We start from the raw sequence: 12,346 nt of genomic DNA on the forward strand, positions 1-12,346 counted from the left end.
CCACCCCTAGAAGAGCCACGAAACCATGTCTCGTTTAAAATCGCGCAATGTGAAGTGGCAGGATGGAATGTCATTTTGGCCTATAACCTCAACACCAGGGAGGCTGAGGCGGGGGATGGGCTGTTCAAGGCTAGCTTGAGCTACATAGTAAAACTCTGGGCTAAGAAAACAAAGGGTAGACACATAGCTCAGTGGCTGAGTGTCAGTCTAAAATGTACAAAGCCTTGCACTTGATCCCCAGTACTGAGGGGGCAGGGTGCTGGGAGGTTTAGTGCTTGACACAGCAAGACAGAAGGACATAGAGTTTCTGTAGTGTTCATAGCCAAACCTCACCAAAACCTTCTTTCCTAACTCTTCCTCTTATAAAGGGGTTTCAGTTTATTTCAATTAGAGACGGAATAGGCCTACAAGCTATTATAATAAACTGTTTTTCTCAGTGGTTGTTGTGAGCAAACGATGCTGTCAATTACCACAAGAGCACACCTGTACTTAAAACCGTGCGTGCACCCGGCTCTCCTGGCTTTTGGAACTTACATTCAGAAGCTAGGGGGCCCTGGGGTCTGAGTAGCAGACTCTCCAGTGTTATGGAAACAAAGAACTCTTACCTCATAGCCTGTTGATGTTTCCAGTCATAAATGTGACAGTTACCCGCCCAGTCGCCTTCTCTGCCTTCCTGCAGACCTGAAACTAACTCGTTCCTTACTGATAACAGATGCACAGCCAAGACTTTGAAATCCCCCTGTTGACTCCATTAGAGGGAAATGGCTCTACGCAGAGGTCTATGCAGGGGGGGAGGTGGTGCTGTGATCACTGTTGTGTGGACCCCTGGCTGAGTGCTATGCTTTTCTCTTGTAGGTGATGTGCCTTCAGGACTTTTTTGGTGACGATGACATTTTTATTGCATGTGGACCAGAGAAGTTCCGTTACCAGGATGATTTCTTGCTAGATGAAAGTGGTAAGAAAAAAAAAAGTTCAAAACCAGGGGAAATTTAAGGCAGCTTTTCAAAATGAACTGCACCAGGCCAAGATTATGTCAACTCCAAAGCCACCAAATCAATTTCAGATCCTCTACTGCCTTGTCTCTCCTATATCTTGAATTTCTTTGATTTTTTTTAAATATAGAAAGCAGATGAAATGATAATTGAAAAGGTTAATCCGTTTGGAAGAATATACCCTAATGGCTAATTTATAGCCATTTAATAACCAAACTGATGCTTTACAGAGAAGCACAGTGTGGATCTCTACACTTTTAATTACACGTTTTCTTTAAAAAATTTATAGTGGACGGATTTGTAATCATAAAACTGCTAAGTATGCTTCCAGACTCAGCTTTCATGTGGCTTCCTCTAATGCCCGAGAAAATGGTTTGGTACCCATTCTCCCTGAAGTCCGTTGGAATTTATGTGTCATAAGCATCTGTGAAGTGTCAGGACAGTAGCTTCCTTCTATTAATGAACTAAATGTGACCCTGGGTGATTGATAAGGAAGAGGGGTTAGTTGATAAAGAGACAGGTTACTTATAAATGGGGAAATCAATGTAAAAGTCTATGATTCTCGGAATGATTTATTTCTGGGGCACTGGCAATCATTTTGATCATTTCAGAAATGAACAGCAACCCAGGTGAAATAACGGTTAAGGATGCCCTGCCTTGAGAATTGTACTTTTAATCCAAAGTTGGGGACTGTTACACAGTTACCGACACTTCAAATTCCATAGAACTGAAGACATTTTTTAAAGTAATAAGTGAATTTGCTGTTGCTACGTTGACAAAATAGGTTGACAGTCCTGAAGTGCTTAACATAAGGGCAGGTGTTACCCTGCCCTGGCCTCACCCTGAAGCCTGTTTCTACTCACATTGTGATGTGATGATGGGCCACAAAGAGACGTTGTTTCAGTGATGGATCACAGTCACGGTGCAGTCCCCCGCCACTACAGTGCTCAGGCACACCCTAGCCGCAGCATAGCGAACAATTCTACTAATTAACTAGACTATGCGATGCTCCTACCACATTAGTTCACCTAGCATGCACTTCACAAGACACACCCTCACCATTGAGAAGCACAGGAAATATATACATTCATATACATGCATACATTGTATATATTCATGTGTAAAAGCAGTGATATGCACTTAAACATTTACTAATTCATGACATAGGGAATGATAACTGCCCTCCCACATGAAAACTTAAAGCGCTCATTGGAAGTACATAGAGATGCCATGAAGGTACCATGTGACAAGATCTATTTTTGGGGGAGTGCTTTGGCATCTCTTTCCCTCCAAATAAGTTTCCTCCAGATATATTCCATCTCCATAACTGATACACATGTCCTCTTGGGACAAGGATTTATGTAAATGTATCACTCACCACAAGGCTTGCTCGGGGAAGAGAGATTCACACCCTGTTTAAGAATAAAGTGGCTTTGCCATTGCTCGAAACAAGCAAACCTTTCCAGTCAGAACGCAGAGCTGACAGCACAGGTTTTGAGAAAAATAAACGGCCTTGACTTTCAATTTAAAGAAAATGGCTGCTTTTGCTAGAGTGGTCTGGGACACCAGATGTGCTCCGAAATGAAGCCCGCTTGCTGCTCCGACATGGAGAACAGCCTGCTGGGTTTGAACAGGAGTACAGCTTACTTTCAGCTGCTGGTTTGCAAGGCCTCTGTTCCTTTTACCTGGCCATCAGGGAGACCTCAGCCCACTTCTCTCACCTTGCCCATCCTGGGAAGTCATGCCTGGCTGGTCCACTGCTGCTGATGTGGTAAGGAGATGGTCTCGGTCTTGGGGCTCCAGCCACCCACAGGCAGGTAGACTTTTCTGGGAAGTACAAGAGAAGGCTGCCATTAAACAATTTTACCAATTCCCCTCATTATCAAGAGACACGTGAGGGTGCAGCTCAGTAGCAGGGTTCTTCCTTAGCTTTATCCCAACCTTACTAAAGAAAAGACAAGTGGGGGCCGGAGAGATGGGCCAGTGGTTAAAAGCACTCCTTTTTCAGAGGTCCTGAAGTCTGGCTCCCAACAGTAACTGCATGGCTCACAACCATCTGTAACTTCATTTCTGGGGAACCCAATACCTTGCCCTGTCCTCCAGGGGCAACAGGGACATACATGGTGCATAGACATATATGCAGGCAAAATACCACTGTGCACAAAAAATATAAGTAAAAATGTTTTAGAAGAAAACACAAGTGTGCATGTGCTTACGTACACTCACACAGACGTGAACACACATATATGCATGCAATACACAAGTGCACACACACATACATATTCTGGCCATCTTTTGACCTGTGAAAGAGCTCTACAAACCATTTTGCTGAGCTCCTCACTTCCTTTTAACTGATGAATAAACCCTACCCAGTCCTCTGTGTGAGAAACATTTACTGTGTGACTTGTCCTCCCACATTCTAGGAGAAACACGTGGGCACAGGAGAGTGGACTAAAGGGGAAAAAAATATCTAAATTGAGATTTCACTTCCTTAGATGAACTTACCCTGAGTCTGAATTCACACGTTGACAACTGCAATTTTCCTGTTGCTTGTACAGTGTGTTCCGGGGCTAATGGATTAAAATTTGAATCTTTTTTTAATAGACGTGCCGAGTGTGATCAAACCCAGTTCATTTGTACTTACTAAATGGTATCTGAACATTGATGCTTTATTTGGTCAATTCTACAGCAAACTTCCTGAAAGACATGGGGCGATGGGTGGAAATGGCTTCAGAATTAATATTTTCCTGGTGCAGAACCAGGTTTGATGGAACGGTATCAGGAAGTGCCTGTGTGTAGCAAGACGACGAGTGCTTTTACTTTATCTGCAGAAATCAATCCAGCTATAGTGTAGATGCCGTTAGGAGTGAGACATCCCCCAAGTACCACTAGCAAGCTCCCATCGCCATCGCTCAAGAGCTTTCCAATGAAGACAGATGCCAGAACAGATATTCTCAGGGCCACATGAGAGCAGGATCAATATGAGAAGTGAACAGCCAGAGAGGCTCTTTCTTTCCGTCTTCACATTCTTCGTGGGACGCTTTCCTGGCTCTAATTCAGAATGTAACCATTTTAGCTGAGTGTCATCCATCAAGGTGGCCGGAGTACTATAAAGAGAGGCCGGCAGAGGCTGGCAGATCCACCCTTGTGGCAGCTGCTCTCTGATTCAGAAGGAGGACACACAGTGAGAGTCACAGAGAGAGAGATGGGTGGTGCCGTCCCTGGGCTGGTGGTCTTGGGTTCTATAAGAGAGCAAGCTGAGCAAGCCAGGGGAAGCAAGCCAGTAAGAAACATCCCTCCATGGCCACTGCATCATCTTCCTGCCCTGTGTGAGTTCCGGTCCTGACTTCCTTTGGTGATGAACAGCAATGTGGAAGTGTAAGCTGAATAAACCTTTTCTTCCCCAAGTTGCTTCTTGGTCATGATGTTTGCGCAGGAATAGAAACCCTGACTAAGACACCAACTATAAATAATTATTTTAAATGTGACAGGAAAACCTAGAGACTTGCTGTATTGCAGGTACTAAGGCAAAAAGTCCCAAATGAAGTCATAGGTAGAGAATTGCCTGCTCTGAAGTACAAGGCAGACTTTCTACCCCTCCCAGTTAGTGGTTGATGTTGGCAGTCCTGCCCTCCGTGTTTTGTGGGAGCATCCCTACTTCCCTGTGGGTAACTATGCTTATCCTATTTCCATCTCCCTACAAGGTTACCAGTTGTTAGGCAAAGGTCTATCCTCATCCAGTGTGGAACACCTTCAAAGACCCTCTCTCCAAATGACTTCACAGGTATCAGGAGCTGGGGTTTAAAGATGGCTTTTTGAAGTAAAATATTTTGGGCCACAACAGAAATTGGTGAGAGCCATCGCGATTTTAGTGGAATCAAATTCATTTTCTCTAATTAAAATAAGGTTTTACAACTGTTCTAAGGGTACTGAGTACGTATGTGTGCACTGTGTTTATGCAGTGCCCACAAAGGCCAGAAGAGGGCATCAGATCCCTTAGAACTGGACTTAGAGATGGTTGTGAGCTACCATGTGGGTGCTGGGAACTGGACCCAGGACCTCTGCATTAACAGTAAGTGATCTTAACCACGGAGCCATATCTCCAGCCTCCTGAACTTCTTTTGTTCCACTGTCCTTGGCTTCGTGCAATGATACTAATATGTCTAGTAGCAGCGTTCCTACGGGCAGAGCTGCCACTGCCCCTCGCATGATGGGCTAAAATAAGGCTCTCAGTGAATTTCAGCATCGTGTTGGCCAGGGCCCCTTTGAAACCTTTCCTCTAAGCTGAGAAAGAATGTTCTGACAGGCACAGGGCTGTGTGTCTTCATGACTAGATTGCCTGTCCAAAGATACTGATGTATAGTTTTATATCCAATAATCTCTATTCAAATTGCCTCTTAGTTCCCTTCAGGTAGGGACTGTCCTCTACCTAATCACCGGTCATCACACTACAGGGCGCTACTTTGGGTTCTGTGTGGCTTAGAAATGTTAGAAATGTTCATCTGACCATGGCAAGGTGAGCAGTTGAAGTCTCTGGGGAGGAACGCAGAGAGTCCAGTCTAGATAAGAAGGTAAAATTGAATCAGTATAAACAGGAGTCTGTGCTCTGTGATTCAATGGAAAGAAAAGCCAGGAGAAGGCTGTTCCTAAGCAGACTACTCCTGTCAGCCAGGAACAGGTCAGTGTTCTCAGCTGTATGTGAAAACTGCTTTGTGTTGACTGCAGGGTTAATGCCAGATGTGTGACTGCGTCCATTCCCTGTGTGCACTGTGTGTCTATATTTCAAGTCTTCTTACTGAAGAGAGATGAAACAAAAATTAAATATATGCACATCTGTATACACTTAAAAGGTCATAGAACTAAAGAATAGAACAAATATATACTTAAGTTTTGGTGGCTGTGTAGTATTCTATTTGGAAAAAAAATGTGTACATGTGTTTTTTTGTCCTGTATGTCTGTGCACTACATGCATGCAGTACCTGTGGAGACTCAGATCCCCAGGAACTGGAATTACAGGTGGTTGTGAGCTGCCTTGTGGGTGCTAAGAACTGAACTTGGGTCCTCTTCAAGAGCAGCCAGTGCTCTTAACTGCTGAGCCACCTCTCCAGCCCTCTTATGTTCATCCTGAGACAGTGTCTCACTGTGTAGACCAGACTGGCCATGAGCTCACCATAAAGCTCAGGAGGGCCTTCACCTTGAGATTCTTATGACTCAGCCTGGTGATTTATCTGACACCAGGCTATAAAACATGAAGAGCTTCTGAAGTATGTGTGTGTGTGTGTGTGTGTGTGTGTGTGTGTGTGTGTACACATGCATAGTCTTGTATCAGCAGAACACCTGTCCAGCTTTCCCCCAGACATAACCATGTGGAATGCTGTGTTCTTCCATGGGTATGAGAATCTTTGTAGTCAGGACATTTCCTAAGCTTCTCATCAAGACTCCCGTGGAGTCAGGTACCCATGCCTGTTGGTAGGTGTTTCTATAACCATTCCATCATGACCGCTTGTATGGACTCATGACTGAGTGAGAGGATGGGACCTGAAGAAGGTGACAGTCATTAGGGTGAGCTCCATCACTTTCCACATCCCTGGATGCTAACAGGGTTGAAACTGTCGGTTCTGAAACAGCATTGGGTTAGCCTCGGAAGGCACACGCTTTGTCTAAGCTCCAGATCCTTTTATCTGTGTGATGTCTCTGTCTCACATCCTGCTTCCTATGCTGTATCTACCACCTCCTCCTGGGCTAAAATGAATGTCAAATTAAATACTGTCAAAGCACCTCCAAACAGCCCCCCCCCCCCATTGAAGCAAGGCCCTGGAAGATTGCAGCCAGACTAAGACATATTTGTTTGTGGGAATTCATTGGATTCAGATGCTACAAAGAGTGGTTTTTGTTGTCCCTTAAAACCAGAAGGTGGTTTCCATTCCCCTTTTCTCACTTGGTGCCACAGTAGATGTGAGGCAGGCCTCTGAGGAGCTCTATTGTTCCCTGCTTGGAATCTCTAAAATATTAAAACAAAGCATATTCAGAAAAAACAATCAGACTTTAAAAACTACGAACCTTCAGGATTCCAGAGTTTGGGATTAGTAAGTGTGTGCATGAGTGTATGTGTGTGTGTGTGTGTGTGTGTGTGTGTGTGTGTGTGTAGTATGTGTGTGTAGTGTGTAGTATGTATATGTGTGTGTGTGTAGTGTGTAGTATGTATATATGTGTATTTGTGTGTATGGAATGTGTGTGTATGTGTATATGTGTGTGGTATGTGTGGTGTCGTGTGGTGTGGTGTGTGTGTATGTGTGTGTGTATGTGTGTGGAGTGTGTGGTGTGTGTGTATGTGTGTGTGTGGAGTGTGGAGTGTGTGTGTGTGTATGTGTGTGTGTGGAGTGTGGAGTGTGTGGTGTGTGTGTGTGTGTGTGGAGTATGTGTGTGTGGAGTGTATGTGTGTGTGTGTATGGGTGGGTGTATGGAGTGTGTATGTATATGTATGTGGTGTGTGTGTAGAGTGTGTGTGTGTGTGTGTGTGTGTGTGTGTGTGTATCTGCACTGGTTCAAGAGATCTCCAGTGGCCCCACTGTTTCATCCAAGACCTAATGATGATTGGAAACCACATTGAAAATACTGAGAAAAATGAAGTTTAGATAAAGATCAGGCTTCCCTATAAAGTCACTTAAAGCTCCTGCTCTCAAAAATTCACTATATTTTTCATTCACTTATTCAACAAACTATTCAGTTTATAGCATATTATGCAGCAGGAAGTGTGCCAGGGACAAATAACAGTAGGTAGTAAGCCATCAGGCATGATGTCTCGTATTAACCTTGAACGCTGCTCACATTCAAAGGTACCAGAGGCTGTTCAGCATTGACCTTTGACCCAGAATATTAAGTATTTCTGCTGCTTCTCATGGGTTTTATACCTTTGGGAGAGTATGATGTTAAAATGACTAATGGCTCAGAGCAGACCAACGGTTCCTCATAGCTTTAATTGGGTTATGAGGCTGGTTTGCGACGAGTCTTGTGGGCAGATTTCTCCCAGATGTACAATTTTCTGTTTCAGAAGTTATTTCTAGGAACGAATAGGCCAACAAAAAATGTCTTCTTAGAGGAGGATGTCAAATCCGGGGTGATCACTCTTCACTTCCCGTCGCGTTGGCTTGTAGAATTCAGCTCGATATTACTTGGAGTGGAGGACTGGGTCATGTGAGTTCTGAATAGAGGACGTGACTGCTGGCGGGCTCTGCTCCCACTTGACTCTTAGCAATTGCATTTTTTATTTTATTTTGTTTTTAATTAGTTCACTTTGATTTTATGGGTTTGTTTTGTTTTTTTTTTTTTTGGTTCTTTTTTCTTTCATTTTGTTTTTGAGGCATAAAGAGGAAGAAAGAAGGAACATTACATTGGGTGGGTAGAGAGGTGGGGAGGGTCTGGGAAGAGATGGGGAGGGGAAATATAATAAAAATATACTGTATAAAATGCTTAAATAAAAATGAAAAGAAAACGGCAAGGTGCTGAAACCTTTCTTGGCCACAAGTACCTTTATTGTGAGTAGAAACATAGGGCTTCTTTGAGCTCGGTGACATTGGGATTTAGTTGACTGCTCTGCTGTGGTGCTGTACAGGATAGAGTTTTGTGTTTTGGAGACAGAATCTAGGTCAGGCACAGATGAGTCTGTTTGCTACCATGAGAACAATTTCTGCATCAGAAACCCAGGCTCTAGGCAAAACCTGCAGCCACTTTACGTTTTTCGTTTCTGTCCCCATCCTCGTCTTCTGACGGTGTGTGGTAACTGAGAGCGGCATTGTAAAGGTGGAGAACCCAACAGAGTACAATACCGAGCATAAAAGCAGGAAGGATGAGTCTCCACCATCATCTTCTCCCCAACCCTACGAGTGGCACCCCTCTGTTAATGACAGCCACAATGTCATACAAGACCAACCACACTATGCCCTAGAAAGAATAACTGCTTCCCTCTTATTGAATGCAAGCTGGTCTTTCCTAGCATGGACTCACTCTCCCAGATCCTGCCCTTCCAGGTAAGGACCACCTGCCATTATCCATAGGGATCTTTTCTCCCAGCCTATCAGGAGAATCAAAATCACTCACTATAAAATTCCATTCTTCAGGAAATGCCTCTAAACCCTCACATCTCTTCCCCACTCTCTCCTCGTCTAGCAAAGGGAAGCCAGGACTGCATGACTGCTCCTCTCTTGTCCTCTCATGTTTTGACCTCATCTTCCCAGCATCCCTGTTCCATTGGCCTAGTGGACTGGCTATGTCTCCTTTCTTCCCTCAGCCCACAGCCATGTCCAGGCTCCTCCTGTCCTGCAGGTGCCTTCATCCATCTCTGCCAGGTCTTCAAGTCATGGAGGCTGATTTCCTCTGTCAACCTGCTAAAAATAACCAATGAATTGTCATCCTCCAAGCCTTCACTACTTTGCTGTGACTCACGTTTTCATGACTTTAGGCTACAGCCACAGTAAACACAAAAGATTACGGGATTGTTTGAATCTGCCCTTCACTGGCCTTTTAGATTTATCGGCTTGTTCCTAAGATGCTAAAAATGGTCTGGCCTCTGCTAGCTCAGTGTCCTGGCTAATTCAGAGCTGCAAACATGTAGTTTTATATGTCAAACCTTCACAGCAGAACGTCCTCTCCCATGTCTGCAGAATGCACAGCATAGCAAATCCCTTCCCTGTGGGACAATGATGTCCATGATTTCTCTATCTTCTACTCGTTGACTCCTGCCATGTCTGCTCACCTCCTGAGATGCTGAATGGAACAGACAAAGGGGAGGAAGGGGAGGGAGAGGTGCTATGGTTCCTAAAACCCACCCAGGCCATCCCTGTTTATTAAAGGCCAATTCCCCTTTTGGTTGTCTTTAGGGGTTTTTCTGCAATTCACACTGAGAGAGTCCAGCCTTCTCCCCCAATGTGTGACATTGTCTTCCAGCTTTGGCTGTCACAGCCTCAGTTTGTATTTTCTAAAGCACTCCTTTCCCCATTGGCTTCAGATGTTACACAGGAAACATCTAAATGAGCAGACTCAGATCTATCAAGTTACCCATCCAGCTCATGCCCCAACCAACAGGCCAAGCAGTGCAGCTGGGTGCACTTTGTTACAAAATGCTCCAGGGAAAGTAAACTGTAGAAAATACCCATCCACTTGTCCCATTACTCGCTCTTCCTGGATCATTCCCATCGAGTGCTTTCTGTCCTCTGTGAGGCCTTATGTGGATACAGGAGAGGGCTGCCTCTGGTTTGCAATGTTGGAGTTGATGTCACAGTTGTCTGAGAACTTTCCCACATAGGACTTGGTGCTGGAGCACTTTCCTAGCACGTGCAGGAAGACTTCACTGCCCGCATCACCAAAAACCTACATTTGAAAGTAAAGTCCTTCAAGATACTGTTCTCCCCAAGAGCTTATGCCTTTGGTGCTTGTAAAGTGGATAATAAACCAAAGCCCGCATGTGTTGCATGGTACTTTGAAATTTCTGGAAGGTGACCCAGCTCTGAGTTCATTTTGGGATCTGTGTTTTACTTCCTTGGAGCCTTTACTATTACTATACTTTACTTTACTATTTTTCTCAATATGTGTGTGTGTGTGTGTGTGTGTGTGAGAGAGAGAGAGAGAGAGAGAGAGAGAGAGAGAGAGAGAGAGAGACAGAGGGAGGGAGGGAGGGAGGGAGGGGAGGGAGAGAGAGAAGGAGAGAGAGAGGGAGGGGGAGAGAGAGAGGGAGAGAGAGAAAGGGGGGAGGGAGGGAGCACATGCGTACGGGGCCCCATATAGGCCAGAAGAGGGTGTCACATCCTTTGGGAGCTGGACTTAGAGGCGGCTGTGGGCCTCTGATGTGGGTGCTGGAGACTGAACTCCGGTCCTCTGCAAATGCAGCAATGGCTCTGAACCCCTGGGCCATCTCTCCGTCCCGGCAGCTTCCATGTTGAATCGCACTACATTGTGACTGGCTCCCTCAGCTGCCACATACATAATAATCCAGTAAGTAATGTCGAGCCTCGACCACTGTGTTGAATTGAATATTCTTTTTCCTCCTTTACCGTTCACTTCTTTGTAGCATGTGATGTTTCTGATGGCCTCCTCCTTGAAATTCTGTCCCCTTGAACGAACTTTGTGGTCTGCTCTCTTGCCTGCTCCTGGGTTTCATCCAGCTTTGGTTTTTGCCATATATCCTTGTGACTGTTCCCTGAGACTCATTCTGCATCCCTTTTTTTCTGCTTAATTACTCCGCTCCTGGCCAAGTTCATCTACTTTAATGGCTTCAGCAGTGATGGTGATGGCCCACAATGATGGTGACGAATGGCAGACAGATGGGAAGCAATGAGCAGAAGCCTTTGAAGTGTGGGTAATTTTCCCCCATTTGACAATTAAGGAAATTAAGGCTTAGAGACGATAATTTGTCTGAGGCCACACAGCTAGCTAGCATAGAAGGCAGAGTTCAAACTCAAGTCTCTCCGCGTTTGACAATGAATTCTTAACCTTTACATTCACTGACCATCCCCCAGTCTACAGCGCTAACCTTGATCCTCACATCAGCTAAACAGTCATATATCCAACTTCCTAGCTGGACTCATCTGTATTACTCCACAGACACAGACACCAGTACACCCACATGAGACCCAATCACCTGGGGTAAGGCCTGTCAGCTGGTATCACTCTCCTGGCTCCCTGGGCAAGTCCCCGACATCAGAATTCTCTGTAACCAAGGTTGGAGAACCAGGACCTGGAACACGGAGCCATCTGTCATTACCTCTGACCCCTACTCTCCAAGGCCAGGTCCTTGCCCAATCAGCAATGCCCTGTCAGTGTCTTACAGCGTCAGTCTCCTGCCGGGGCTGCTGCAAAGATGTATGAACTTGCTTTTTTAGGTCCAGTCTTTAAAGATGCCAGACCTTATTTAGGCAGAATGACTCTCCTGAGTATTTTTTAAAGATCGCTGGACATCTAGCCTACTTAGAGCTCTGGGGAAGGTTTCTCTGATTCATCTGTCCTCCCCTGCCCAGCTGTTGCTATCACCTTAGACCCCTCTGCCCTTCAGCCAAGGAATACTTGATGGTTTCCTCGTACAGCCACTCCTCAACACCTCCACCACATCCCACAAACCTGGGGCATTCCTTCTCACCCCACCCAAATCCCTCTTGTCCTCTGACAAAAATCACGTTCTTTGTAAAGCCTTACCTTGTCTCTTTGGTTTGTCTCAGCCCCTGAGCTCTTATTCTTGGTCCAGCTTCCGGGTTCCATTTCCCTATTGTAACATTTTGATGACCCCGCCTCACTAAAAATGGTGGACACCATTTAACTTTATCAAATTCACTTCACAGAAGAAAAAAAAAACTCTAGTGTTTTCT

General features: G+C 45.1%; 1 protein-coding gene across 10 annotated transcripts in view; it reads left to right on the plus strand.

The window, feature by feature from the left end:
• Positions 1–12,346, plus strand: part of Dclk1 (doublecortin-like kinase 1) — a 293,874-nt gene that overhangs the window by 136,534 nt on the left and 144,994 nt on the right. For all 10 annotated transcript variants that reach the window (XM_039103249.2, XM_039103254.2, XM_039103247.2 and 7 more), the window contains exon 4: positions 856–955. In XM_039103249.2, coding sequence (XP_038959177.1) covers positions 856–955 — 100 coding nt within the window. The remainder of the gene's footprint in view (positions 1–855; positions 956–12,346) is intronic.

The sequence above is a fragment of the Rattus norvegicus genome, chromosome 2 (genome assembly GCF_036323735.1).
Source record: "Rattus norvegicus strain BN/NHsdMcwi chromosome 2, GRCr8, whole genome shotgun sequence".
Classification (NCBI taxonomy): domain Eukaryota; kingdom Metazoa; phylum Chordata; class Mammalia; order Rodentia; family Muridae; genus Rattus; species Rattus norvegicus.